This window comes from Zingiber officinale, chromosome 8A (genome assembly GCF_018446385.1).
Source record: "Zingiber officinale cultivar Zhangliang chromosome 8A, Zo_v1.1, whole genome shotgun sequence".
Taxonomy (NCBI): domain Eukaryota; kingdom Viridiplantae; phylum Streptophyta; class Magnoliopsida; order Zingiberales; family Zingiberaceae; genus Zingiber; species Zingiber officinale.
In genome coordinates, this window is record NC_056000.1 from 63,713,621 (window position 1) to 63,739,608 (window position 25,988).

The 25,988-nt window shown below is 39.9% G+C and overlaps 4 protein-coding genes across 7 annotated transcripts; 2 read left to right on the plus strand and 2 right to left on the minus strand.

The window, feature by feature from the left end:
• The first annotated feature begins 1,113 nt into the window (after positions 1-1,113).
• On the plus strand, positions 1,114-5,810 carry LOC122009279 (acyl-CoA-binding domain-containing protein 3-like). 2 transcript variants are annotated; one of them, XM_042565382.1, is made up of 5 exons: positions 1,114-2,141; positions 4,814-4,928; positions 5,007-5,074; positions 5,197-5,240; positions 5,609-5,810. In XM_042565382.1, exons 1-4 carry the CDS (start codon positions 1,282-1,284, stop codon positions 5,216-5,218), a joined length of 1,065 nt encoding a protein of 354 aa, XP_042421316.1. In that variant the 5' UTR covers positions 1,114-1,281; the 3' UTR covers positions 5,219-5,240; positions 5,609-5,810. The 2 variants fall into 2 exon arrangements, 1 of the variants encoding a protein (XP_042421316.1); XR_006119519.1 differs by having other exon boundaries at positions 1,116-2,141; positions 5,163-5,240.
• A 507-nt stretch (positions 5,811-6,317) lies between these two features.
• Positions 6,318-10,123, minus strand: LOC122010911 (protein NUCLEAR FUSION DEFECTIVE 4-like). Its single transcript, XM_042567378.1, has 3 exons — positions 9,788-10,123; positions 8,812-9,698; positions 6,318-6,798 (listed from the first exon to the last, which is right to left on the minus strand). Exons 1-3 carry the CDS (start codon positions 10,121-10,123, stop codon positions 6,318-6,320), a joined length of 1,704 nt encoding a protein of 567 aa, XP_042423312.1.
• A 1,381-nt stretch (positions 10,124-11,504) lies between these two features.
• LOC122009281 (psbP domain-containing protein 1, chloroplastic-like) lies at positions 11,505-15,726 on the plus strand. Of its 3 annotated transcripts, none has more exons than XM_042565384.1 (3): positions 11,505-11,725; positions 11,901-12,319; positions 13,347-13,657. In XM_042565384.1, the coding sequence occupies exons 1-3, from the start codon at positions 11,560-11,562 to the stop codon at positions 13,566-13,568; spliced, it is 807 nt and encodes a 268-aa protein (XP_042421318.1). In that variant the 5' UTR covers positions 11,505-11,559; the 3' UTR covers positions 13,569-13,657. The 3 variants fall into 3 exon arrangements, with proteins under 3 accessions (XP_042421318.1, XP_042421317.1, XP_042421319.1); XM_042565383.1 differs by having other exon boundaries at positions 11,507-11,725; positions 13,347-15,726; XM_042565385.1 differs by having other exon boundaries at positions 11,585-11,725; positions 11,908-12,319.
• Positions 15,727-20,880: 5,154 nt separating this feature from the next.
• Positions 20,881-22,894, minus strand: LOC122009282 (membrane magnesium transporter-like). The gene is made up of 4 exons (XM_042565386.1): positions 22,686-22,894; positions 22,510-22,562; positions 22,250-22,350; positions 20,881-21,237 (listed from the first exon to the last, which is right to left on the minus strand). The coding sequence occupies exons 1-4, from the start codon at positions 22,756-22,758 to the stop codon at positions 21,144-21,146; spliced, it is 321 nt and encodes a 106-aa protein (XP_042421320.1). The 5' UTR covers positions 22,759-22,894; the 3' UTR covers positions 20,881-21,143.
• Between the last annotated feature and the right edge of the window lie 3,094 nt (positions 22,895-25,988).

The following is a 25,988-nucleotide window of genomic DNA, read 5'->3' on the forward strand; positions in this document are numbered from 1 at the left end:
CACTGAATATGATTATCTTGTGTAGAGAGAATTCTAATAAAATTTCGATCGTTTTCGTGGAGTAAGCACGATGTCGAACCACGGTAATTCTTCTTTTTTCTCTTCTTCTCCTTCCTTGTATTTGCTCATTTTGTATGTCTTTGTCTCATTACTTCGCATGATCTCTTTCTCTCTTCCTCTTCTTTCACATTAGATGTTGAAAAGTATTGTCTCCTTTTTGTGCAACATATATATTTGTAGCAACTACCTCCTAGTTTCTACATAATCGATCATGATAAATAATATTCATTTAAAAAGTAGTGGGTATAATCTCCTTAATTTATTTTGCTTATTAAAATTTATTGTAACCCGATTATCATTCTTTAATAAATAAAAAAACATAAAATAATGATATTACGATAGAAGTCATCAATATTATTTTAATCAAGTTATTAATTTTTAATAAATAAAATTAATATAAGATAGTATTATTATAAAGCTAACTACTAGTTGCTATGCATTGTAATTATTTGTTAACTTCTATATAGTCTATCATGATTTTATTTAAAATATAGTGGTATTATGAATTACTTTTTATTTATTTTATTTATTAAAACATTATTTTAATCCAGCTATTATTCTCCAGTAAATAATTAATATAAAATAATAATATTATGGTAGAAGCTAATAATCAGTTCCTAAACGTTATACAAACTAATTATAAATTGTTATAGAGGGCAGAGAGGCCAGGAGTATGTACTTAGCTGTTTTAAATTTTAAAATTGATCCATATTCGAAGGAGTTTATTTTAAATAAGAAAAGGGGCGTCTCACGTTTTATCAAATGAGGAAGCCTCTTTTAATTTTTCCCACATACCTGTCTCCGGCGAGGTAACGTTTCCTCCCATTCGCCGTTCGTCAAACGTGTTGAAGCAGCGATTATATCATTGCTAATACAGCGGCGTGATAAGGCACTACCTGCCCGTTATAGCTACCTCAACGGTGTTAGGAACTACAACCGTGGGCTCTACTTGGCCCAGGAATATAATTTGAAGGTACGATTGAGGAGACAATAATAGGTGAGAGAAGGATCTATTAATTTAGCTGGCACCGAAGTTAGGAATATTCTTTGGCGCTCATCTTCTCCTCTTTCGCTTCTCTTCTAGTCTCTCCTCTCCTCTTCTGCCGAATTTGAAAGTTCAACCACCGACCTTCTCTCTCTTCGTCTATAAATACCAATGTTTTTCTTCTCACTGCCTTGGAGCGCAAGCCAACGAGGAGGAGGTGATCGGAGGAGAAGGCCATGGCGGATCCTTGGTTCATCGCCTTCCTCTTCTTTGTCAGCGTCTTATTGCCTATCGTCGTTGTATACCTCGCTTACAAGCACGACGAGCCGGTCGGCCCTCCGCGCTCAGCAGAGATCGGTAAGCCTCCTGTGCCTGCAACCTCAGTTCTTACCTCGTCGTCGCCGCCGCGATCGGATCGGCCGCGGAGGAGGCGGCGGGCGAAAAACCAGGAACCGGCTCCCGGCGATCTAGGGCTCCGACCGCCGGTGCCTCCGGCCGCTTCCACCTCCGTTGCAGGGGCCGATCGACCGATTAGGACGATACGGGGTGGCGCTAAGTCTCTGGGTGAGGCTAGCGCGTCTAGTGGTGTTCCCTCGCCACCCGATCTCGCTGGACAGAGGGCAATCATCCGAGAGATCGTTGAGGTTGAACTCGAGAAGGAAATCGCCGAGGGTAAAGTGGGTGTTCCTAGCTCTCGAGAACTTCGTGGAAGGAAAAAAGACAACAGGGTGGAGATTGGTAGAGGTAATGATGATTTCGTCAAAGATGAAGTGGATGCGGAGAAAGAGGGCGAGATGGCTGTGGATCTGGATGAGGGAGATTTGGAAAGAAAGAGAGATGCTAGGGCATTGAGTGAGGAGACGAGAGAATCCTTGCTACACTGCGACGATGAATGGGAAGGGATCGAGTTGAGCGATGTGCAGAAAGTGTTCAGAATTGCGACCCAGTTTGTTGATGGAAAGAAGGGCGCGGAAGCAGTGTCGAAACTGAGTAGCGAGTTGCAGATGCAGCTGTATGGACTCCGAAAGGTTGCGACCGAAGGTCCTTGCTATGAGCCACAACCCATGGCTTTCAAGGTTTCTTCTCGCTCCAAATGGTATGCTTTTTACCATCCCTTTTTAAGTCAAACAGTTTCACTTGACTTTATTTTTCTGATGAAGATCTACAAGCTTTTATGTTTGATTTCTGTGTGTGTTTTTTGCTTGCCTGTTGCCTTACCTCTAGCCTAATAGTAACGGGGACTTAGTAGAACTTTAATCTCTCACAGGGTGCGATCAATAGTCCAGCGAAGTTAGAAATTAACTGATTTCACAAGGTGATAACTCTACCGTGGTTTTAGACAATGAAGATATGTTAGATTTTAGTATGAGCATGGATGTTGTCATACACATATTTGGAATCATCATCTCTGCGTTAAAGAATTTTCACCAACTAGGGAGTTCCTTTTTTATTTGGCCTTCTGTTAGTTGTGATCATTTGAGTGTAAATCTGAAAATTACTAGAACAAATAATAAATGGAATGTATGAAATTGTAGATTTGTTTAAGACGCTGGAAAAAATAACAACATTATGTTTCTCTAATGATTCAATTAACTTAAGAGGAAGAACCTGAATAGAATTTTGTCTGCTAAACATTTCTCTTGCATTAATGATTTAATTGGCTCAACATGAAATTGGGAAATCAAAATCTTTAACGATCATATAAAGAACTAAGTCTAGATAGTGGCTGAGGAAACCTTTATAACTGTTTGATTCGGTCAATATAAAATTGGCATGTTGTGCTCAAAGGATATTCACATATTTCCACAATGATATGATATTGTCCACTTTGGGCCTTAACCTTTATGACTTTGCTCGTGGGCTCCACCCAAAGGTCTCATGTCAATGGAGATATCCTACATCCTTTTAAACTCATAATCTTTTCCAAATCTTTCTAATGTGATACTTAGATTGAATCCCAACAATCCTCCTCTTAAACGAAGGACCAAAATTACTCTCATAGTCTAGGCCTTTCCGCAAGCATCTGATCACTCTGCTCCAAGCCCCCCAACAAAAGCATTCGGTCACCCTGACCCACTCCGGACATTCTTGCGAGCATCCGGTCACCTTGATCTTCTCCGAGCCTCCCCGCGAGCATCCAGTCATCTTGACCTTTTCTGGGCCTCTCCGTGAACATCTGCTCACCCTGACCTGCGCCCGGCCTCCCAGCGAGCATCCGGTCACTGTGGCCAGCTTTGGGCCTTCCCACAAGTATCCGTGTCCGATCACTCTTGATCTGCTTCGGGCGTCTCCGCGAGCATCCGATCACCTTGACCTGCTCCGGGGCCTCCTGCAAGCATCCGATCAATTTGATCTACTCCAAGCCTACCCTTAACTTCGTTCAAGGTCACCCCACATGGCATTTGGTCTGGATCATGACTCTAATACCATTTCTTGCGACCAAAGGATGTTCACATTTTTTCAAAATAGTATGATATTGTCCACTTTGGGCCTAGGCCTTCATGACTTTGCTCTTGGACTCTACCCAAAAGGTCTCGTGCCAATGAAGATATCTTATATGTTTTTAAATCCATAATCTTTTTTAAATCTTTTCAATATATGACTTAGATTGAATCGTTCAAATTTATTCATCTCGAAACCAATATGTTCTTTATTATTGTTCGGAAGCACATTTTGAGGTGCAAGAGACCGTCCATTTGTATAATGTTGTTAAATTAAATTAAATATTTTTAGGTATCTCAATACTCAAAACTTTATAACAGTATAGGACTTTAGGAGTGAGCATTCAGTTAATTCAATTAATTTAATATTAATTTTATATAAATTCTTTTTATTATTTTTTAAATAAATTCGATTAATTTGGTGTTAATCGAAATAATTGATTTTTAATTTGATTCGGTTAATTCGATTTTAATAAAATATTGATTCGATTCGGTTAGTCAATATTAAATCAATTTTCAATTAATTCAGTTAATTTATGGACAAAATTAACGGAATACTCATCCCTACCTCTAGTTGCTAAAGCTCGTAATTAAAACTAATAATTGTTATTCTGATACATGGTAATCTCTAATGCAAATGTGTTATTTCAAGTTAATAACTCAATATGCAAGTATGATTTAATGTAAAATAACTATTGAATCTTGAACAGTTATTTATTACCAAAACATATTAATAAACTCTTATCCAAGTATCCATGCCATGTTCTCTCTCTTGAATCTTAATCCATCTCAAACCCCACTATCTAACTCATGTTGCTACTACAGGCATGTATTTTTTTTTTTTGTATTTTTTTTTCTCAGTACTTGACCACTTCCTGCAACTAATATTATTCACATAACCTTTCCTGTACATTTTTCCAAAGTCCTTTACATCACTTGATTTTGCTGCCCGATTTCAGCTTATTTCTCAGTGTGCCCCTCAGATGCTTTTGTAAATATTTTTGGGTTATTTTCCGTCAAAATTTTATTATTTCAAGAAGCTGTTTCAGATCAAAATCAGCCATGCTTTCAAACCGTGTCTAAGTCAAGTGAATACCCCTTTTCCTTTATAGAAATCGTTTCATCCTATTCTAGCGGGCTTTCTTTCTCTGCTTCTTCCTTTCTTAAGGCTCGTGTTATCACACTCTCTCTTTCTCTTTTTCTTGGGTTTTGCTTTCGTCTTAACAAAGATGTGGATGCAAGATAACTCTTGCACTCTTCTAATTTTTGTTTCAGAATGTTGGTCATCTTTATTAGTTAGCTGAATGCTCTTTCTTTGTTGTGCTAGGCATGCTTGGCAAAGATTGGGGAACATGAATCCAGACGTTGCCATGGAATTGTACACCAGTCTTCTCTCTGAAAATGTTCCAGAATGGTTTGCAGAAAAATTATGGGAGACTAAAGTAAGCAACAAATGTCATTCATTCATGGTTTAGTGGCTATTGCTAATGCAATCTGCTTCATCATATGCTGCCTTGAAGGTAGACTGTGTGTCGGGGATAGATCAGCATGATCCAAAGGCTTCGTCTGATCTTAATACTGATACGTGGTATGGCTGATATTCAAATTATTCCATTCAAAATGATTCCAATATCTGATGACATGGTTCCCCTCTTTTGGTTGCTCCGACTCGTCAGCTGACTTGTGTCATTACTAACATTGTCATCTAAGGTGCCCCTGGCAAAGTGGATAAAGGTCTCAGACTATCTGAAAAGGTCCGTGCGGTGAATCCTTGATTTCATATATTGATAAAGCTTCCCATGTTCTTTGGCACAACATTTCAAGTCCTTATTTATAAACACTTTGAGAAGTGTCTCTTCAGATTTTATCCTTTCATTTTATCGTAGTTTAGTCATTTGCATGATAATTCAGTTGGAACTACACTTAAATAATTTTTTTAGCACTGACTGTTCAGAATTCAGAATTCTCGTTGTTAGTACTAACTAGTTCGTCACTCACAAATATGACTCCCAAATATGCCATGTTAAGGATTGATCACCTTTTGCATTGCCGGTTGGTCTCTAGTAATTTGGTTGCCTGTTCAGATCTATATTCACTTTCAACATTGGATTTGGCTTTACAGGGCTGGAAGTTGCTACCATTCAACCAGTTCTCACCCACACGAACAACATTCTGAAGCAAGCTTGCTGCATGGGTACCCTTACATAGCAACTACTTTGATTTCTTAATGCACACGTGGCAAAAGACCACGAGCTCTAATTTTATTATATATTTAGTTTAAAAATGATTTTCTAAATTGTGTTTATATAGAATATCATTTTTTATTGTCAACCCCCCAATATTTTAAAACAAAGATCTACCTAGCGAACTATTCATTTAAATACCAACTCCACGAATCCTAATTCTATCATATATTTATTTTAAACATGAATTTAGCGGATTTATTGTTTAAAAATATATAAATATAAAATCTTTAGGATATACCGTTTCAATTTTTTTTCCATTGTTGAAATTGGCGACTTTGATTCGCATAATAACTACGGACAAAATAATTAAAAAGGTATCATTTTTTATTTCTGTTTTTTTCTAAGATGCTTCCGCTGTTTCGATTGTGCTTAATGTGTTAACACTGTTCAATAATTGCTTTGCGTATACATGTAGAATGGGTACGAATTTAATGAAAACTATCATCATTTAAAATGAAAATGCATCCATTTCTTTGCCATTATTGATGGTGTACACAAAAATCGCAGCAACGAAAAAAGGCACACGATAATGTCATGAACAAAATAGAAAAAAGGTATATAAATACCGTGAAAAAGAATAAAATATCAGTGGCTATCAGGTGCAGCAGCATTCGTGCCCCTTGCTCTCTTGTTCAAATGGATCTTCCCGTAGAGCTGTTTGGTCCTGTACGCCAGCAGCACGTCCAACCCGATCCCAACGAGGCATACTAAGGCCAACACCACGAGTACCATTCGGTAACAGTGTGCCCCAACGCAGGTGTTCCCTCCGCCCTCTGTGTTGGTGGCCTCTGCGTCATAGAGGACGCCGGCAAGCAGGCCAGAGAAGAGAAAGGAGCCAAGTGGGAGGTTGAGAATGAGGATGTTGTAGATGAGTCCGTAGTACTTGAGGCCGAAGAGTTCTGACGCCGTCGGCACAGAGACAGCGAGACGGACACCGTAGGACAAGCCCACGATTACGGAACCGATGAAGAGGGCGCCCGGCATGCCTATGGCCATCACCACGTATCCAGCGGTCATTAATATTTGAGAGGCAGCGTTCCATACGGGTCTCGGTGTCGCGTGCTTCCTGAAAATTTGTCAGATCCCAGTATAAATTGATCCTCTAAATTTTCAGAACCATAAGCTTATCCTCCAAAAATATGGACATGCAAATCCAATATTGCGAACCATTGTTAAGTAAGGTGAAGAGAAAAACGATGGCCAGATGAAAAATGTACCATCGCAAGGCAGCTGAGAAATCACTTTCCAAGAATGACAATTATGGAAAGAATATGTTTTAAAAAGAAAAAAAAAAGTCTAAATTAAAAATCTGCTTCAAATAAAAAAATCGAGCCAAAACAAATTAAAATTTTACTTTGAATATTTTATTTTCCAACTAAATCACTTTATTTAGTTCGGATTAACCTGAACCCGAAAATACAAAATTCGAATCTGATTTTTTCAAATCGATTCGATTGGGTCGATCGAATTTATTTTTGACACGTAGCAAGAATATAAAAAATTGGCCAACAAAAACATTCAAAGGAAACCAAGTCAATTTGCATAATGGATTGAACTGACACATGCAACTGTAAAGTAAAGTAATCAACAATTAATATTTGTGAAAACTGAACCGGACTAACACATGCAAGTGAGCATGGAAACACTAATCCATAGCCAATTTGCCAAAGCTACGAGCCTTTGAAAACGAGAGCAGATAGAGACATAACACAATGGTCTTTTTTGCAGCGTGTACTGCAATAACGTAATTCGAGCACCAGGTAATGACTACTTGTGCCATGGTGTAAACCAACCATGCAGGAGCCTGCAGCCTGCAGGGACTTGATATGCCAATTTTTTCTAGGTCGTGTCTAATTGGGTCCAGTTGTATTCAGCGTGGCTTGTTATTCGGCCTGACAAGAGCACAGGTCCTGGTCATGCATGCCTGACTTGAAAAGAATCATGCTCAGCGCGTTCAAACAATTTCCAGAGGACGGGCACAGGCTAACCGAGCCAGTGTCAACTCGAACCCACATGTTAAAATAATAATTTAAATATTTAATTATTTATTTTAAATATATGTATAATATTTATAAATAAAAATAATAAACTATAAAAAGCATATGACATTTGGATACAGATATTTCTATTTCTTAAATTTAAATTTTATGAATAATATTTATCTAAATTTTTAAAATAAATATTAAAATATTATTTAATTTAGGAGAGAGAGAAAAATAAACAGAAGAATAATTTGGAAAATGCAAGTATCCAAGAAGAGAGAGAAAATTAAAAAAAAAGTGGAAGATGAAAAAAAAAATATGTAGTGAAAAATAATTATCATTATGTAATGAAAATTAATTATCTAAATTTAATAAGATAGATAATTTATTTTAAATATATAAACAGATATGGAAGCTCTAAAGCTATGACCATTTTAGACAACATGGGGCATACACCTTTGGAATTTAAAATTTGTCAGCATATTTTTTTCAATGTAGAGAATTTGACACCTTAAAAACCCAATTAATTAACTCAAAAATGTAAAATGATCTATATCCATTAGCTCACTTTAAAATAAATATTAAAAATTGCTTTAAGCTATGATGTTTTTATTATAAATAAATTTTAAAAAAAAAGAAAGAGTTATTTTTATGAAAAAAAGAACTCAAATCATAGATCATTATAAGTATAATATAAAAATTCGGAAGAAAAACCAACTCCTGACAAGTGCCAAGGCGTACCGATTTCCGCTTTAATCTCTGATTTTGTTTTTTTACTCGACAGATTTTGTAGTATCAATTCTTTCTATCAGGCAGGATGAACTACCATCCGGTTCCTAGTTTATCTAGTCCAGTTTGAAAACCCTGGTTCTCCTAAATCCTAAGAGTTAATTTGATCCGTGGAACTAATCCACCAGATCATGATTCTAAGCCTACTCCAGGATTCCATAATCAAATATACCTACTGATCAAAAAGGACAAAAAAAGATTAGTTAAAATAGGAAATTACTTATTAATGATGCAAAAACGATTAAATGAATTAAACATACTGAAGAGAAGAAAGAACTGATCAAGTAATTAATGAAAAAAATACGTACTTGATGAAGTATTCTGAGATACTTCCGGACGAGATCCGGCCGAAGAAACCCCAGATGCTCAACATAGAAACGAATATGGAGACATCCGTATAGCCCATGGCCGTACCCATCTGCCCCATGTTGTTCATCACGGTCATCCCTGTACCCACCCCGCATAGAAACGAAAAGAACAGCACCCAAAAGTCGATCGTCTTCACCGCTTCCACTATCGTATGGTCCTCACCGATCTCCGGCCGCTGCCGCCTCCCCCTCTCAACCTTTTCCTCCACCACCACCTCTTCAGCCGCTGCACTATCACCACTGGTTTCACCGCTATTCGCCACCTCTGCCTCCGTCTTCTCTGTCTCTTCTGCAAGCAATGGCTCACTTACTCCTCCGTCCTCTGCATCGGCTTCCCTGTACCCTCCCGATCTGTGAATCGCCTTCAACGCTATGTGGATCGGCACAGCCACCGGCGCCGCCAGCAGGAGGAGCAACACCACCGCGAAGGCTCTGGACACAAGCGCCTCATGCTTACCTGTGAGATCAAAGATCAGCAGGTATACCGCGATGGCCACTGCCATCGCGTTGATCACCGCGAAATACTGTGATCCGTCGCCGTCATCTTCCGCCTCCACGTCCTCCGGCGGTGACTCACGGAGGAAGAGCATCGCCATGGTGCAAACCGCCGCGGGGACGACTGCCAACAGGAAGATGAACGAGGCGGGATCGCTGGAAAAGAGCGCGCAGCAGATGTCAGTAAAGATGGCGGTGCTGAGTCCCACGTAGCCCTTCAAAATTCCCGACACCGGCCCTCGATTTTGGCGGAAGTTGCGGATGCAAGTGACGAGCACCGCCGTGTTCATCCAAGTCGAGCTGTTTCCGCCCATGCATAAGAAGATGCACATCTGCGAACAAGCGGAGGAAGGAAGCATACAGCAAAGCGCTCTCGACATGTTCGACAAAAGGTTCCTCGGAAATGTAATAACGGAAGTACCTGCCAATAGGGGAGAGGGCGGATCGATTGGCGGACGACGAGCCACTGCGCGCCGTAGCCGACGAGGCCTTCAAGAGAGCCGATGAGGAGGATGATCGGGGTGGGAAGACGGTCAGAGGCGAGGCCGGCGACGATTCCGAAGGCCTTGCCGATGTCCTTGGCGACGGAAAGATTGTTGAGTTGGAGCTGGGTAAGGCCCATGAGCGTCTTGAGTGCGCCGGAGTAATTTGAGAAGGTATAGTTGTTACCGGAGATGCACTGCACCCACACGGCCGTGACGAAACCTAGCCAACGCCTCACCATCGTCCCTCTCCACCCCATGTTCCAGATCTCCATCGTCCTCTTTCTCCCTCTCTGCCAGCGTCAAAGGATACTTATAGCGCAAGAAGGGCGGAGGAACAAGGAGCGATCAATCTGAAACCAGCGAGTGAACGTGGAGATGAAGTTACCGGCGGAATCCGCATGCGCCCGCAAGGAGAAGCGGAATGTTCTGGGTAACTTGAGGGAAAGATAAAAAGTACCGGCGAGTGACGAGATCCCGCTCTGCGATTTGGCCTGCGGAACCGAGGAGGCGAGGCGGTTACGAGAGACCGAAAGCGGCTACGCCTCTTGTTTTAAATTATTTCGAGTTTCCTTTTATAGAAAAATATAGAAACAAACAAATTGCATCCGTTGCACGTGGCGGTTAGTGGGCGTAGCCGCGTAGGTGTTAGCTATTACGCCTCTTGTCCAATTTTATACTATAAAGGCAATTTCCCGTTACAATATGACTATTATTAACATTCTTTCCACACCGCGTCATATTTTAAAACAAGGCATTTTTACCTTGAAAGGTAAGTCCTCCCTGACACCCTTGTAGGTTTGTGGGAAGGTCAGATATTGCTCTTCCTTGCAGCAAAGCCAACTCCACCTCTTCCTTATCGAATTGATGAATTCGTGTTCAACCAAACGACGTTTGCTTGCTTGTACATTATAAGAAAAACTATTGATGATGAAATATCAGTTTTCGAATTTAATGTAATCTTGTATAAATCTGTGAGGTGTGCCAAACCCTGAAGTATCTCAATTTGTCTTGTAAGTATAAATTTGTCATCGCAGCTAGTGGCGACAATCAAGTTAGTTAAATCATTTTCGGACTATGACGAAGGGTGTTTTTTAAATCATGAATTCTAAATTATATGAATTCAATAAAGAAAAGATCTACTAACATCGAAATTATAGCAAAAAAAATAAATAAATAAAAATATACGATGAAGCTAAATACAATGAATCTTGGGCTATCACGCAAAGAAACAATAAGCACAGATCTTCTATAGGTATTTGAGCGACGATATCGTACTCTCCTCATCATTGGATAGCATAAAGATTGCGAAAATTACTTAATCCTATGAGGATCATATTTTAGATATATAGCAATGAAACTAATTCTATTATCAGTCTATTATTAATAACGGAACCGATTAATAGATTCTACATTCAATAACACAAATTCTTAATTACAATTATGTGTTATAAACTAACATGTATCTCCACTGCTCGAGCTAAGTAGACCAACTCGGTCGAAGATTGAAACAAGCATGACCCGATAAAGGACTGTGTCAGGTACGATAGAAACCTAGGCCAAGCACACGATCTGTGGGCTGAACCCAACCTGTTCACAATTGGCCCGTAATCCGGTTCATTATGTATACAGGTTCTTATCCAGACCGCCAGGCGAATCCGAAGCCTATCCGTTAAGATCCCACTTCTCCTCTTCGCTCCTGCTCTCGCCGATGGCCGCATCGATCGCCGTCGCGACGGGCTCGACCTCGCCGCCCCCTCCGCTCCATCTCCGCCACCCGCGGCCCGCCGTTCCTCCCTCAACGGGCCCGAGGAGCGTGTCGGGTAGCCTTTCCCCTTCGCACCGACGCGTTCGCGCCGTCTCGTCGCCCATTGTCGGTTCGTCCCCCTTCCGATCAATTCCTACTCTAGATCTCTATGGATACGTCGCTGGCGTTAAATGAAATGCATTGCGAACTTGCTCACTCGATTTGACATGCTTTGGCGATCGATCTGCGCCTGAAATTGATTTGTTTTCTACGCACCTTGTTCATATCGACTAAAGTGTACACAGTTCCCAGGAGGAATGCCATGTCTGCTATGCTGTCAAGTTTCATATTCTCACAATTGGGATCGCGGGATGATGCTTTTGCTCAGCCCTCAGTTGCTTTCAGGGAGTACATAGATACTTTTGATGGCTATACATTTCTTTACCCAAAGAGTTGGATCCAAGTTCGAGGAGCCGGTGCCGATATATTCTTCAGAGATCCTTTTGTTTTAGACGAGAATTTATCTGTCGAATTGTCTTCCCCTTCTTCATCGAAGTACAAAAGTGTGGAAGATTTGGGGACACCAGATGTAGCTGCCACAAAGGTTTTGAAGCAATACTTGACTGAATTCATGTCGACACGACTAGGAGTCCGGCGAGAATCAAACATTTTATCTGCATCATCAAGGATTGCCGACGACGGAAGGCTCTATTATCAAGTTGAGGTAAATTTTCTGACCTTCAGTGTATTTGTAGTAAATGGATGGAGTTAACAGATTTCATGTTGATAATTTATATGAATGTCAAATTTTGTTCTAAGTATCTGCCAAACTCATCAGTTGGATTAGACCTCAGTTGGGAGAATGGGCTTAGATAATCTCAAATTAGGAAAACAAATCACTAGGTTTTAGTTGGATCAGAGAAACTTACCAAAACTAAATTTAGTTTGGCTGAGGCTGGACAAATGGGACAAAAATTTCACTAGGTTTGATTGAAGTTGAACTAGCTTGGGCTTCCTTGTGGGTTGGGTTAAGATCACTTTTAGTCACCCATGACCGAGATGAAGGAAAAGGTTTCTGAGCTTGGATGCTTGTCTTCCCTTTGTTGGATCAACTTTGCTCCTCAGATCATCGATTGCTCGCGTCGGATGTATCCTACATTGCATATGTATGATAGAACAAGTGAGTTTCCACCCACATTATGTCCCATACAAATGCAATTCTTTTCCCATTTACTCCATTTGTTGGTGCTAACATCAACAAGAATTTAGTACCTCCTTGTGTCACCATTATAATCTCCGATGCAATTAACGACGATCCAAACTTAGATGGGATTGTGCTTTGTTTCTTTTGCTGCATAAATGATCTTGTTGCATACTTGCTGCAGTCTAGCATTCCTCCATTTTAGTGTTCTTGTTGAATGCTCAAACAACTTCACCATAGTGATTGGATTGAAATGGCTGGTAGCAATGAAAAAGTTTATAAGCATCAAATTCTTCATGGTTCAGTTGACCTTTATCTCGCCTTTGATCATTGCTCCAATTTCATAGATCAGAAGATGGCCACATTCTAACGCAATCACTCTTAGCTTTCTTAATATATTTCTCTCATCATTTTCATGGTCCCCATACTTAGCTTGAGGTTTTTCCGAAGCATTTCTCATCAACATTGAGTTGGCTGCCATGCAACTAACATCATTTGTTTCTCTCATCGTAATCATGATCCTCATACTTAGCTTGAGTTCTTGTTGTAGGTAAACATTAAATCTTATGCGAGTTATAATGAGTTGGCTGTGATGCCACAAGACAGACAACAGCAGCTCGAATGGGACAGGCATTACTTGTCAGTTCTTGGTGTCGAGAACAACCGGTTGTATGAGCTGAGGCTGCAAACTCCCGAGAATGTGTTCACGGAGGAGGAGAACGATCTCCGGCGGGTCATGGATTCCTTCAGAGTGGTCAAGGCTGTGATCTAAGCAATGTGTAACGTTAGGATGCTCTACTTATTTGTAAGATCACAAGTTTGAGGATTCAGTTTTGGAAGAAAGTTTTATTTTTTTTTTTATCAGGTATAAATTTTTCATATTTGCATAATTAACTGAATAAATACAATTTATAACTTAAATTTATAAATAATTTTTTAAGTAAAAAAAATATGGAGTAAACTAAGAAAAAACGATCGTCTTCTCTATCTTTGCCTTGAGATCGCAGTTATGTTGGCTTCTCCGTCTCCGCTTCGTCCCTCTTTCCCTTCCTTTCCTCAGCAGCAGCGACACCGAAGACCTCCGGCGAGAAGTATCCACGGAAGCGTTACCCCTTCACTTCCCGTGCCACTCCTCGCCTTCCACCGGCTACTCTCGTCGGGCGACCTCGATCCCGACGATCTCACCTTATCCTCCCTCTTAGAATCCTGCCGCGACCGCCACGCTGCCGAGGAAGGCCGGCAGATTCACGCACTGGCCGTCAAAAGAGGCTTCGCTGCTTCCTCCGTCCTGGTCCGGCGATCTCTCCTTCGTACGTACGCCAAGCTCCTCTCCGTCGACGACGCCCTCAAACTGTTCGACCGATGCTGCCATCCGGACCTCGTTTCTTGCAACGATTTGATCCTCGGCTTGTGCAGAAGCGGCGATCTGGAGGCTGCGCGAGTGATTTTTGACGTGATGGAAGAGAAAAATGTGGTTTCTTGGAGCCTTATGGTGGATGGCTACGCCAGGAATGGCCTGTTGGATCTTGCCCAGGATCTGTTCGACGCAATGCCTGTGAGAAACCAGTTCTCCTGGAATTCCTTGATTTCTGGCTACTTAAGACACGGTCGCGTGGAGGCCGCCCGAGCGATCTTCGATCGCATAAGGGATCGACTGGGGGTTGTCACTTGGACAGCAATGGTTTCAGGCCATGTGCAGAATTCACAGTATAAGGAGGCACTGGAAGTTTTCCACCAAATGCAAGTTGCAGGAGTGGTGCCCAACAAAGTCACAATTGTGAGCATTCTTCCCGCGATCACCGAGCTCGGCGCTCTGAGTCATGGCCGGTCGATCCATGCTTGCTTGTACAAGATGGACATAGAAATCGATTCAGTTCTTGGTTCTGCTCTAGTGGACATGTACTCCAATTGTGGCTGCCTTGAGGAAGCTCTTGTTGTGTTTAAGAACCTTAATCACAAGGAGTTATCAGCTTGGAATTCTGTCATCTCTGGTCTTGCAGCTCATGGTCGCGGAGCGGATGCACTCCGCGTCTTTTACACGATGCAGAACGACTTCGAAATGCTTCCGAACGAAATCACATTTACAGCTGTGCTTACTGCTTGCAGGCATACGGGTCTAACAGAGGAGGGACGCAGAATGTTTTCTCTCTTTACGGAACATTACAAGTTGAAACCCAACATAAGACATTTTGGATGCATGGTTGATCTTCTGGCGCGCGGCGGGTATCTGAAAGAGGCTTTAGAGTTTGTGGAATCGATGCCAATGAAACCGAACTCGGTTATTTGGAAGACACTGATCAATGCTTGTAGAATTCACAAGAATGTAGGCATGGCTGATCATGTATGGTCAAAAGTAATTGAATTGGGTGGTCCTCAAGACAGTGGATTCTACACTATGATATCTAGCATCTACAAGGATGCCGGTCGAGCCGGAGATGCAAGTAAAGTGAGGATGCAGATGAATGATTTGCAGGTGAAAAAGATTGCAGGTTGTAGTTGGATCGAATCGGATGGCATCGTTCATGAGTTCTTGATGGATGGAGCGAGCTTTCATGCTCGAGGCTCTGATATTCTTGAAGTCTTGCATCAAATGCGGGAACTGATGAAGTTCGACGACTCTAACTCAGAGGATGCATGTCTAATTCTTCATTCTTGCATGTCTTAACAAAATAACAAGGTTGACTCACTGAGGGTCTGCTTGGGGGGACCCTAAACCCTACATGGAGAGCTCAATTAGAACCCTAATCTTTATCTATGTGTTTGTGTGGATATATATATAGTTTTTTTTTTATAATTAATATCCCGTTCTGACGATATGATTAATTCTAGAGGTAATTAGTCCGGTCCTATATAAGTTTTCTATCCAATATCAGGAAAAATCGAAAAGCACAGATAGGTCTTAACTGGTGGACGGCTCAACGTCATAAGTTTTTCAAACTCCCCAATTGCAATGTATCATAGGTGAGATTTGAACTCTTATTGTCTAGGGAGTTTGTGTGTGTGTGTATGTGTGTGTGTATATATATATATATATATATATGAGAATGATACCTTGTACAGCGGTATGTGACATCCGACGTGGATTGATGCGGTGATTAGGAGGAGAGGCTCCACCCTGTTATCACGGTGGAGGTCAAAGTCAAGAGGGTCAACGAGTGGGTGGTGTTGGCCAGTCGGGCGAGGCATATTTTGACCACGGGTTGAGCACTGATCCACCGTCTCCGACATAGAGTAATCAAACTGATGCTCAAGAGACACGCAGAAGCCGAGCCGAGCGGCTCCTCCGCTCGGCCTAGCAGCAAATTCGAGATCAGCTAAGCACGCAGACAGTGGACTACTCACCGAGCGGCTATCGCGCTCGGCCCATCAATCGACCATATGGACAGTGGGCTTTCGATCGAGCAGCCATCGCAAAAACATATGCGAAAAGGAAGAAATACAATCAAAAAAATAGGGAAAGGTCATTGGAATGTCACCAGAACAAGGAGAAAAACTGAAAAAGAATCAGAGACAGACGCAATGGGGAGAGGGCTTACAAGAGAAAGATCGCCGGACAAGCGGAGGTTGTCGGAGAAGCACGGAGCGTCGCCGGAGAGTAAAGCACGCAAGAATGCAGATGGTCACTGGAGAATTTGCACGTGGAGTGTGCGAAGGAAGTGGCGCAGCGGGATTATAAGGCCTGGGCTCAGCCGACCGAAACCGTCCGATTTAGGTCACGGAAACTCAGGCCACGATCTCACCGTTGAATTCAAACCGTCAAACGTCACATCACGCTTGTCGCGTCGGGCGTGCAATGGTTGCGTGCGTGACACATGGCACACTATCACAGGTCGGCAATTAATGAAGATGTGAGAACATGCTCAGCCTTAATGAGCGGGGATTTGCACGATTCCCAAGAAATGTGGGTGACGTCAGCCTATTCCGCACTCGCTCGAGACAGCATGAGGAAAAAAGTACCACAAAGTGCAAACCTGTATCCGTCTGATCGAATCGAGGGAGCGTGCTTCTAGTCAAGCAACTAGCTATAAAAGGTCGATCGGCGAGGATCAGGCTTATCATGATCTGAGGGAGTCTGCTCACACAATGGTCAAGTTAGTCGGACTGCAACCTCCTTCGATTAGACTTGAAGGTAATGTTTGTGATGCGGTGATTAGGAAGAGAGACCCCACCCTGTTGTCACGGTGGAGGTCAAAGTCAAGAGGGTCAACGAGTGGGCGGTGTTGGCCGGTCGGGCGAGGCATATTCCGACCACGAGTTGAGCACCAGTGGGTCTCCGACACGGAGTAATCAAACCGACGCTCAAGGGACGCGAAGAAGCCGAACCGAGCAGCTTCTCCGCTCGGCCTAGCAACAGATTCGACATCAGCTGAGCACGCAGACAGTGAACTACCCACCGAGCGGTTATCCCGCTCGGGCCATCAATCGAGCATATGGACAGTGGGCTTCCGGCCGAGCGGCCATCGCAAAAATAGATGCGAAAAGGAAGAAATACGATCAAAAAGATAGGGAAAGGTCACTGAAATGTCGCCAGAACAAGGAGAAAACCTAAAAAAGAATCAGAGACAGACGCAATAGGGAGACGGCTTACAAGAAAAAGATTGTGGGACAAGCGGAGGTTGTCAGAGAAGCACGGAGCGTCTCCGGAGAGTGAAGCACGTAGGACGCAGATGGTCACTGGAGAATTTGCACGTGGAGTGTGCGAAGGAAGCGGCGCAACGGAATTATAAGGCCTGGGCTCAACCGACCGAAACCGTCCGATTTAGGTCGTGGAAACTCAGGCCATGATCTTACTGTTGAATAGAAACCGTCAAACGTCACATCACGTCTGTCGCGTTAGGCGTGCGGTGGTTGCATGCATGACATGTGGCACACCATCACACGTCGACAATTAATGAAGACGTGGGAACATGTTCAACCTTAATGAGCGGAGATTTGCACGATTCCCAAGAAATGTGGGTGACGTTAGCCTAGTCCGCGCTCGCTCGAGACAGCATGAGGAAAAAAAAGTTCCACAAAGTAGAAACCTATATCCGTCTGATCGGATCGAGGGAGCGTGCTTCTAATCGAGCAACTAGCTACAAAAGGCCGATCGGCGAGGATCGGGCTTATCATGATCTGAGGGAGTCTGCTCACACAATGGTCCAGTCAGTCGGACTGCAGCTTCCTTCGACTAGACTTGAAGGGAATGTTTGTGATGCGGTGATTAGAGGAGAGGCCCCACCCTGTTGCTACGGTGGAGGTCAAAGTCAAGAGGGTCAACGGGTGGGCGGTGTTAGCCGGTCGGGCGAGGCATATTTCGACCACGAGTTGAGCACTAACCCACCTTCTCCGGCACGGAATAATTAAATCGACGCTCAAGGGACGCGCAGAAGCCGAGCCGAGCGGCTCCTCCGCTTGGCCTAGCAGCAGATTCGACATCAGCTGAGCACGCAGACAGTGAACTATCCATCGAGCGGCTATCGCGTTCGGTCCATCAATCGAGAATATGGACAGTGGGCTTACGTCCGAGCGGCCATCCCACTCGCCTCGGCAACGGGCGACACTTGGACAACGGACTTTCAACCGAGCGGCTATCCCGCTCAGCAGGACAACAGACAGCGCGAGGATAGCAGAATTTCGGTCGAGCGACCATTCCGCTCGGCCAAGCAACAGACGCAATAGGGTATCCCTTGGCATCCCTTTGGGAGCTAGTGCTGCTGACAGGCGGCATGGTCAGAAAGAGAATCGTATGGCGGAAGTTTCTACTATCACTTCAGAGATATGTTCGGTTCGTTAAGGTACTATGTCAGGGGCACTTTACTGACACGTCTTTTCAGAGAAAGCTTTGAAAGACGTGCTCGCCTTGGGAGGCATGCACGTGCGCTCCCAGTGCTCTATATAAAGGGGGTCCAAGCATCGGCGGAAATATGCTTTTCTTGCCATTTCTACTATTGCGCTACAGCTCTTGCTTCGTCGGAGGGTCATCGCCGATAACCTTTTCAATGGCTCGGCACTGACGTTCCTTGTGTTGCAGGCAGAAGCGAAGTCCATCGGAGGTCAGCAAGAGCGTCACGTCTCCAGCATCGTCTCTTTTACTTTCGAACAGGTTCATGGATGATATGACATGACTATTTTTTTTATTTCCTTCTCTCATCTACATGTAACACTTTTCTCTCCTACCTACAAACAACTCTTTTCTCTCTTCTTCATGCAAGGTGATGTTGGCCATCACTAGTTTGCAACTAGCACTAGCCAACATGACGTTGATCTTTAAAGACCAGCACCAACGCTGGTGCTGGTCTTCACCGCCTTGCATGCAGGAGAGAGAAAAGTATTGTATGCAGATGAGAGAGGGAAATAAAACAAATGAATTTTAGCCACGTCAAATGATCCACGTCTACTGTCGTTCATCATTATGCAAGATAAGTTTTGCACAGTATCATTCTTTTATATAAATATATGTAAAGACGAACACCAATGTGGTACTGGTTGATGCTGATTTGAAACTAATGTTGGTAGAGATCCTCTGGTTCAGGATTCTTGGACTCGTGCTCATTCATTGGTGGGGTAGGCTATACCCCACCTGTTAAACAAGTGGGGTCTAGCTCACCCCACCAATGAGTTTGCACTTGTTTGAAACTAGCACCAGCATTGGTGCTAGTCATTAAAGACCAATACTAACATGATGTTGGTTGATATTGATTTTAAACCAGTCTTGATGCTGGTATATATGATTCATATGCACCTCTACTCGAGGTACATTCGTCAATTTTTTTGTTATAAAGTTGAGGCGCTGATTAAATCCAGACTTCTCAATTCAATCAAGTATATTGTTTAGGTACGTTTTTTTTTTTAATTCTTTTACTTTCAAGGTTAAGTTAATTAAATTTTATTTTAAGGTTGGATTATAATGTTCAATTTTATTTTAAGGTTGGATTATAATGTTCAAGGTAAAAAAATATTTTTTATTTTTTTAGTCTACCAATTAAGACTTATAGTATTTAAGATAAAAAAATTTATATATATATATATATAAACCGGTGGGCGGAAGCTTTTGTCTGATCTTTACTAAATTTTTCTTAGAACACCTAATCAACACTATGGTCACTAGGTTCGTGCTGGCTCTCGCTTCCCTCGGACCTTTGTGTTGTGCATTCGAATAACCCTCCGTGATGAACCCAAGGCTTACAAGACTAAGGTAACTTCTTCTGCAGCCCAAGCCTCGGTCTGAACCCTTGCACTTGGGGCTGCCCTTTGGGTTTGGTGCGCCCTCAGCTCCATCCCGACAATTCTCCAATTTTGCGTGGCGATGCTAATGAGTGGCCATTGAAAGTGGGTTATCGAATGCTCATGAATGAATAAATTTAATATTCATCTAGAAAAAAATTTATTTATGTTTGACCAAATGAATAAATTTAAATAACTTATTAAATTAAGCGATCAAATTCAATTAGTTAATGCCTATGGATAAAAATTATGAATTATTCATTAATAATATTCATAAATAATTATGTTCATCTACAACAACAGAGCTCTCATCAAACTTATAAAGCTATCAAAATAAATAAATTTAAAAATATAAAAAATTTAAATTATTAAACAAACTCAATAATATCTAAACTAATTAAACTCAAGTCTGAACTAACCTCAAACTCATAAAAAAACAACCCAAATTTGAATAATCATTTGAGCTACCTTGGCAACCAAGTTTGAACAATACAAAATTTGACTCAGATTTGTTTACAACTCTATTTGAAGTATGTTCAGGTGATTTTCTAGTTCTTCAGTATGCTTCCTTTGTCGGTGGCTTTGGATTAATCTTTTATTATCTACTGCTTTGTAGTGTCATTTTGATGACTTTGTTATAATATTATCTAATTTTTTATATAACTGTTTCGTTATCTTCATCCAAATTATTGTGACCACACCTACTTTATTGCATTCTAGCCCTACACTTCAGGGCATTTTGTTTACTCAAAAATGTGGAAATCCAACTTGATGTTATCCCTAGGCAAATACCTCCACTTTAAACTAGAGTGAGAGTTCATGTATCTTCAAAATCAAATAAAAATCGAACAAAATATTTGCTTAAATACTTGTAAAAATTCTAGCCAAACCAAATCATTGAAAGCATATTTAATATTCGACACAGGATTCAGTTTCATAACACATTGATGATAGAACTACACTTAAAACCAAAAAGAACTAAAAGTCTAACCAAGATTCAAAACATGTTGGCTTTCAAAACTCAATTTTGAAAGGAAAATTATCTATTGTCGTACATGTTTCCAGGAGGAGATTTTTACTGAATCGAGATTACTTGAACCCAAAACCATTCAATCCGGCACAGCCTTGAAAAAAAAAAATCCTACTTTTTCAACTTGAACTCTGCGTTAGATGGGAACACTTTGCCACGGTGATTGAAGATCATGAAATCCAAGTTGGCCGGTAAGGATACAACCCTACAATTCATTTTACAAAACAATAAATTATAAGCATCATAGGCACAATATAGTAACTATGCTACTCATACTTGAATATGATACCTAGCAGATATACGTCTTTGATACAATTATTTTTTAGAAAGAAAATACACGTGATCAAAAAGGATATTGGATGCCCACTTGGAGTGTCAATGTCCAAGTATCGATATCTAACACAATGTGAAGAGGGTAGATGAGAAGGCAATTATCGACGTTAACTAGGGATATAGCTTTGCATTAAGCTCAATAGAGGGATACAATTCATGTTGCCAGCTTCATGTAGTCAGGGCAAAGTCACTTCTCAACGATAATGATTGTGGGCAATAACAACATACACAGAAAGGAATGAAAACCAATAGGTACTTGAGGCATATGGCTAGTAACGTTTGTCAATCTAATTAGCAGCTTCAAATAAGGAAATTGGTGAAGAAAGCCCTAACCCAAAGATAGGCAGCTTCGAGCAAGGAAATCGAAGTAGAAAACTCCAACCCAAATATAGGTTTGGAAAGAGGGATAGATATCTAATATCTTGATTAGTCTTTCATGGTGTCCATACATAAGATATCTATATCAGAAATATGGGACTCATTCCCAATATCTATATCAGAGATTAATTCTATCAAAATTATGGGTCTAAATCACCTTTAATTATGAAGAAAACTGCATCTAAAATATGAAGTTGAATGTCCACCTTTTATGAAAATAATTTTTATCAAGATAATGTGTTTTAACAAATTCTCTATGGCAATTTCTGTACTACGTGGTATTTAGTTCATAAAAGTCTCTACTGGTCATGAAGCATCATGCAATCTAGTTGAGGAAAAACACCGATCTCATGCTAGTTCCATGACTTTCAGAGTAAAATGTTAGCTCAAAATTTTCAAGGCTGTTTGAGCATAATTTTTCGAGGAACTGACCAAAACAACGATATCTTAGATGATAAGAAAACAGGGACAAAACTTTCTTCAATTTCATGATTGTGGTAAAATACCTATTTTCTTCAGAATCCGGATGTATTGATTTAAACTTTGCCGGAGATGCAAGAGCTGCCCATATGCATAGAGCTAACCCTAGTAGTAGTCCAATCACAACCTAAACAAGTTCCAAATGAATCAGAATAAGCAGCTTCTAGTAAAAGCCATGAAGTGACCGATTCAAAATCCAGAACACATAGAATTGATTATGAATCGTCAAATGAAGGGGTGGATTTTGCAATAATTCCAAAAAGATGCGGGGAAAATTGCAGCTTACGTTCATCGGAGGGCAAGAGAACTCTTCCTCCACGATCTTCAGCATCCCTCTGTCTACAGAGCAAATCGAGAAGCGAAGATAAAAGAATGAATCAAACCACAGGATCAAAGATGCCATATTCGCTCTGATCGGAGACGAGAAAATTAAGTGGGGGAAAGGAGAAAATTGCTTCTTACACTGGATGGTCGCGTAGCCAGCGTGGGCAAGGAGGAAGCCTCCGAGGATCCCAACCATGAATCCGAACCTCATCTCCTTATGCTCTTCTCGCCCTTCTCCGCTCCCGATCTCGATCTCGATCTCGGTCTCGAGCAGGAGAATTAGGGTTAGGGAATCGATGGAGAAATGAGGGGAAGGTCCGATTCGTTAATCTGAAATGGTCGGGTGTAGTTTAGGTTCGACCGAACGACCTGGTTCATTTTGTGGGATTAGATCGGCCCCTTAGCGCACAGTATGTAGAATTTTCAAATCACTTTATTAAATTATTAACCTATTCTCAAAATAACATCTGCCCAATTTACTTAATAATAATAATAATAATAATAGTATCATTAATTTTTTTACTTAATAAATCACTTGTTTTTTTTCTTCCATTTGAGACATCACCACCTAAATCATCATTGAATGTCCGTCCCTCAGTGGCAGTGGTGGGGGCATGGAAATCATCTATTGTATATCTAACAATTTAATATCATCAATGCTATGATAAGATATATATATATATATATATAAATTATAAAGATATTTTATCATAATGATAGTTTATAAGAAAAAAATCAAATATTTAGATGTGACCCTTCTTAATAAGAAAAAGTTTAAATATTCAATGAGATATTTTATATATTAGTAATTAATTTAATAGGAATATAAAGGAATTGAATCGAATAAAATAATATAAAAATATTAATATTTAAGTCAGAATTTGAAAAATATATATAATATTCTAAATTTGAAAACATAAATAATTTTAACTTGAGCTGATTTAAATAAAATTTAAGTTCGAGTTTAATCCGAACGGTTCAAATATTCAAGCATATTCAAATTATAATTGGAATGACTTAAATTTAAATTATATTGAGAATTATTTTTATTTTTATTTAAATATATTTTAGTTAAAATTATGTAAAAATAATTAGAATTCAGTACTAATGAATATTCAAATAAAATATTATGAATTTAAATTTGACTTGAATTTACTAATTTTAAATATGAAATGATTTTTTTTTTTAACCGAATCGAAAAATTCATTAACGGCCTAGACTGCTTTGCGCCATTAAGAGCAAGAGCGGCATTAATCTATCAATTAATCAGTAACTACTTTTTTAAATATGAATTTAAAAACTTTAGTTATTTAAATTAATAGATTTTTTTTTAATTCTATATTGACCGAAGTTCCCTCTACCGAACTAATTTTTTATAAATATTTATATTAAAAAAATATTCGATGGACATCAAGCTCGAAATTGAATGTCTTATATTATCATCCAACTCTAACTATATCATATTTATAAAAAAATTTCTTTTAAATAAAAAGCGTAATCAAAAGATATTGAATTCCTAAATTGACTGTCGTATGCACTTCCTGATTTATTTTGATGATCGATAAAAAAATTTTATAGGATCGAATCGATCATCTAAAAATAATGATGAGGTTCATTAGAATTATATTTTATTTTTTTGTAAGTGTTAATCACCTTAGCTAAAAGTATTATATAGTAAATAATTAATTATAAATATTTTTAAATTGACTGAGTAATTAGTTGATAGTTTAACCTGTTCTATAATTAAATTTTAGTTGTCATACATAAAATTTTGTTAAATATTAAAAATTTATAGTCATTTTAAAAAAAAAAACAAGTAGTGGAGGTAAATTATTATTTTTCTTTCTTTTTCAAAAATTTATAGTCACGACAAGGACACTTGCAGAATTTTCAAAACTATATCTAATTTTTAAATTTCTTAGAAGATACATTCTGATTTTATCTGTCCAGCTAACTATAATAATGTTATTGGTTAAAGTTAATTATCATGTTAATTTTAAAGTTTATGTAGTATCAAAATAGTATAGGTATTTAAAAAATAATACAAAATGGTGTTTATCAGTATTATAATGGTGTTAATTTTTAAAAATTGATGCCACATTAATGTTTATCTTTTAAATACAACAATCATATTTGATTGGAACCTAACAATGGCGTACCTCATCTACGTGTCGTCAGGGTTCACCATCGAAACGTATTTACTTGGACCAGTTCTATAGAGAATGACCAAGACACTATGTAAATATGAAAACAATATTAATGAAAAACTAATTGAGTAAATACTACTATAAATATATTAGACCATGAATACAGAACAAGTTTAATTAATGTTTATAAGTAATTTTTATCCCAACTATACTATCTTAAAATACCATTAATTAAAATTATTTTAATATTGACTAAAATTATTCCCTCAATTACGTCATTAATCTACATGATTTCGTTCTATATTATCTTAAATGACGTAATTGAGGGATGAGAATGCTAAATGTTTAAAAAAATTATAGAGTAAAAATGAAAAAGACATTTCATGTTTTCAAATCATCAATGGGAGAGCACATTCTCTAATTCACAAATTACGGATCAAAGGATGATCCACTATATGAGGCCCCTTGATTTAGATAGATCTCACTTATTTAAAGATGGATCCATCTAAATCAAGGATCTTCATCAGTGGACCATCCCTTGGTCTGTAATTTACAGACCAGAGGATCCCTACTGTATCAACGATAAGACGGGTCTTCTAGAGCACAGATCTCTTAGACCACTTTTTTATGATCCAGGAGATATGTCATTTGTATTTGCGGTCGGATCGTGGCCGTGATCCGTCTACAAATAGTTGCGATCCTTTTCTAGGTTCACCGTCCTCATCATATTATAGTTTTTGTTCAAAGAGAGCTGCCGGAGGCCTCCGGTGATGGATAAGTGGCCAAGTTACTGGGCGCGGAGCGAGGCTATTCTCTGGACGGCCTCCGACCGCCCACTTCAAATAAAAATTATAACCTGGTGGGGACGGTGAACCCAAGAAGGGATCGCAACCATTTACTATCGGATCGCGACCACGATCCACCCGTAAATACGAATGTTATATCCCCTGGACTATAAAAAATGATCCAAGAAATCTTATCTCAATCCTTTGGACAGTACTTTATGATCTAAGGAATAGACCACTTTATTTATTAGTAGGATTTTTTTAAATTCTACTTGTTATATAAATAGATCTAGATCTTGATCTTCTAGATTGTAAAATACGATCTAAAAAATGAATCATCTCATTTATAGATGAGATCATATGAACTCAACTTATTATATAGATAAGATGCAAAAATTTTACTTATTAATAACTCTCGGTCTAGGAACGTATTAAAGATTACTATCCTTTGGATGTCGACTATACCTTTATTTAAAAATAGACTAGAAGTATGGTCCAAGGATCCCGTC

What these genes read in the sequence shown, in the direction of transcription:
- LOC122009279 (XM_042565382.1), top strand. Translation starts at nt 1,282, where the DNA reads ATGGCGGATCCTTGGTTCATCGCCTTCCTCTTCTTTGTCAGCGTCTTA. An exon ending in AAAAATTATGGGAGACTAAA is followed by an intron (nt 4,929 to 5,006) that starts GTAAGCAACAAA and finishes GCTGCCTTGAAG; the next exon opens with GTAGACTGTGTGTCGGGGAT. An exon ending in GATCTTAATACTGATACGTG is followed by an intron (nt 5,075 to 5,196) that starts GTATGGCTGATA and finishes TTGTCATCTAAG; the next exon opens with GTGCCCCTGGCAAAGTGGAT.
- LOC122010911 (XM_042567378.1), bottom strand. Translation starts at nt 10,123, where the DNA reads ATGGAGATCTGGAACATGGGGTGGAGAGGGACGATGGTGAGGCGTTGG. An exon ending in GCCCTCTCCCCTATTGGCAG is followed by an intron (nt 9,699 to 9,787) that starts GTACTTCCGTTA and finishes GCTTGTTCGCAG; the next exon opens with ATGTGCATCTTCTTATGCAT. An exon ending in ATCTCAGAATACTTCATCAA is followed by an intron (nt 6,799 to 8,811) that starts GTACGTATTTTT and finishes ACAAATTTTCAG; the next exon opens with GAAGCACGCGACACCGAGAC.
- LOC122009281 (XM_042565383.1), top strand. Translation starts at nt 13,806, where the DNA reads ATGTTGGCTTCTCCGTCTCCGCTTCGTCCCTCTTTCCCTTCCTTTCCT.
- LOC122009282 (XM_042565386.1), bottom strand. Translation starts at nt 22,758, where the DNA reads ATGAGGTTCGGATTCATGGTTGGGATCCTCGGAGGCTTCCTCCTTGCC. An exon ending in TCTCTTGCCCTCCGATGAAC is followed by an intron (nt 22,351 to 22,509) that starts GTAAGCTGCAAT and finishes GAACTTGTTTAG; the next exon opens with GTTGTGATTGGACTACTACT. An exon ending in CCGGATTCTGAAGAAAATAG is followed by an intron (nt 21,238 to 22,249) that starts GTATTTTACCAC and finishes AATGAATTGTAG; the next exon opens with GGTTGTATCCTTACCGGCCA.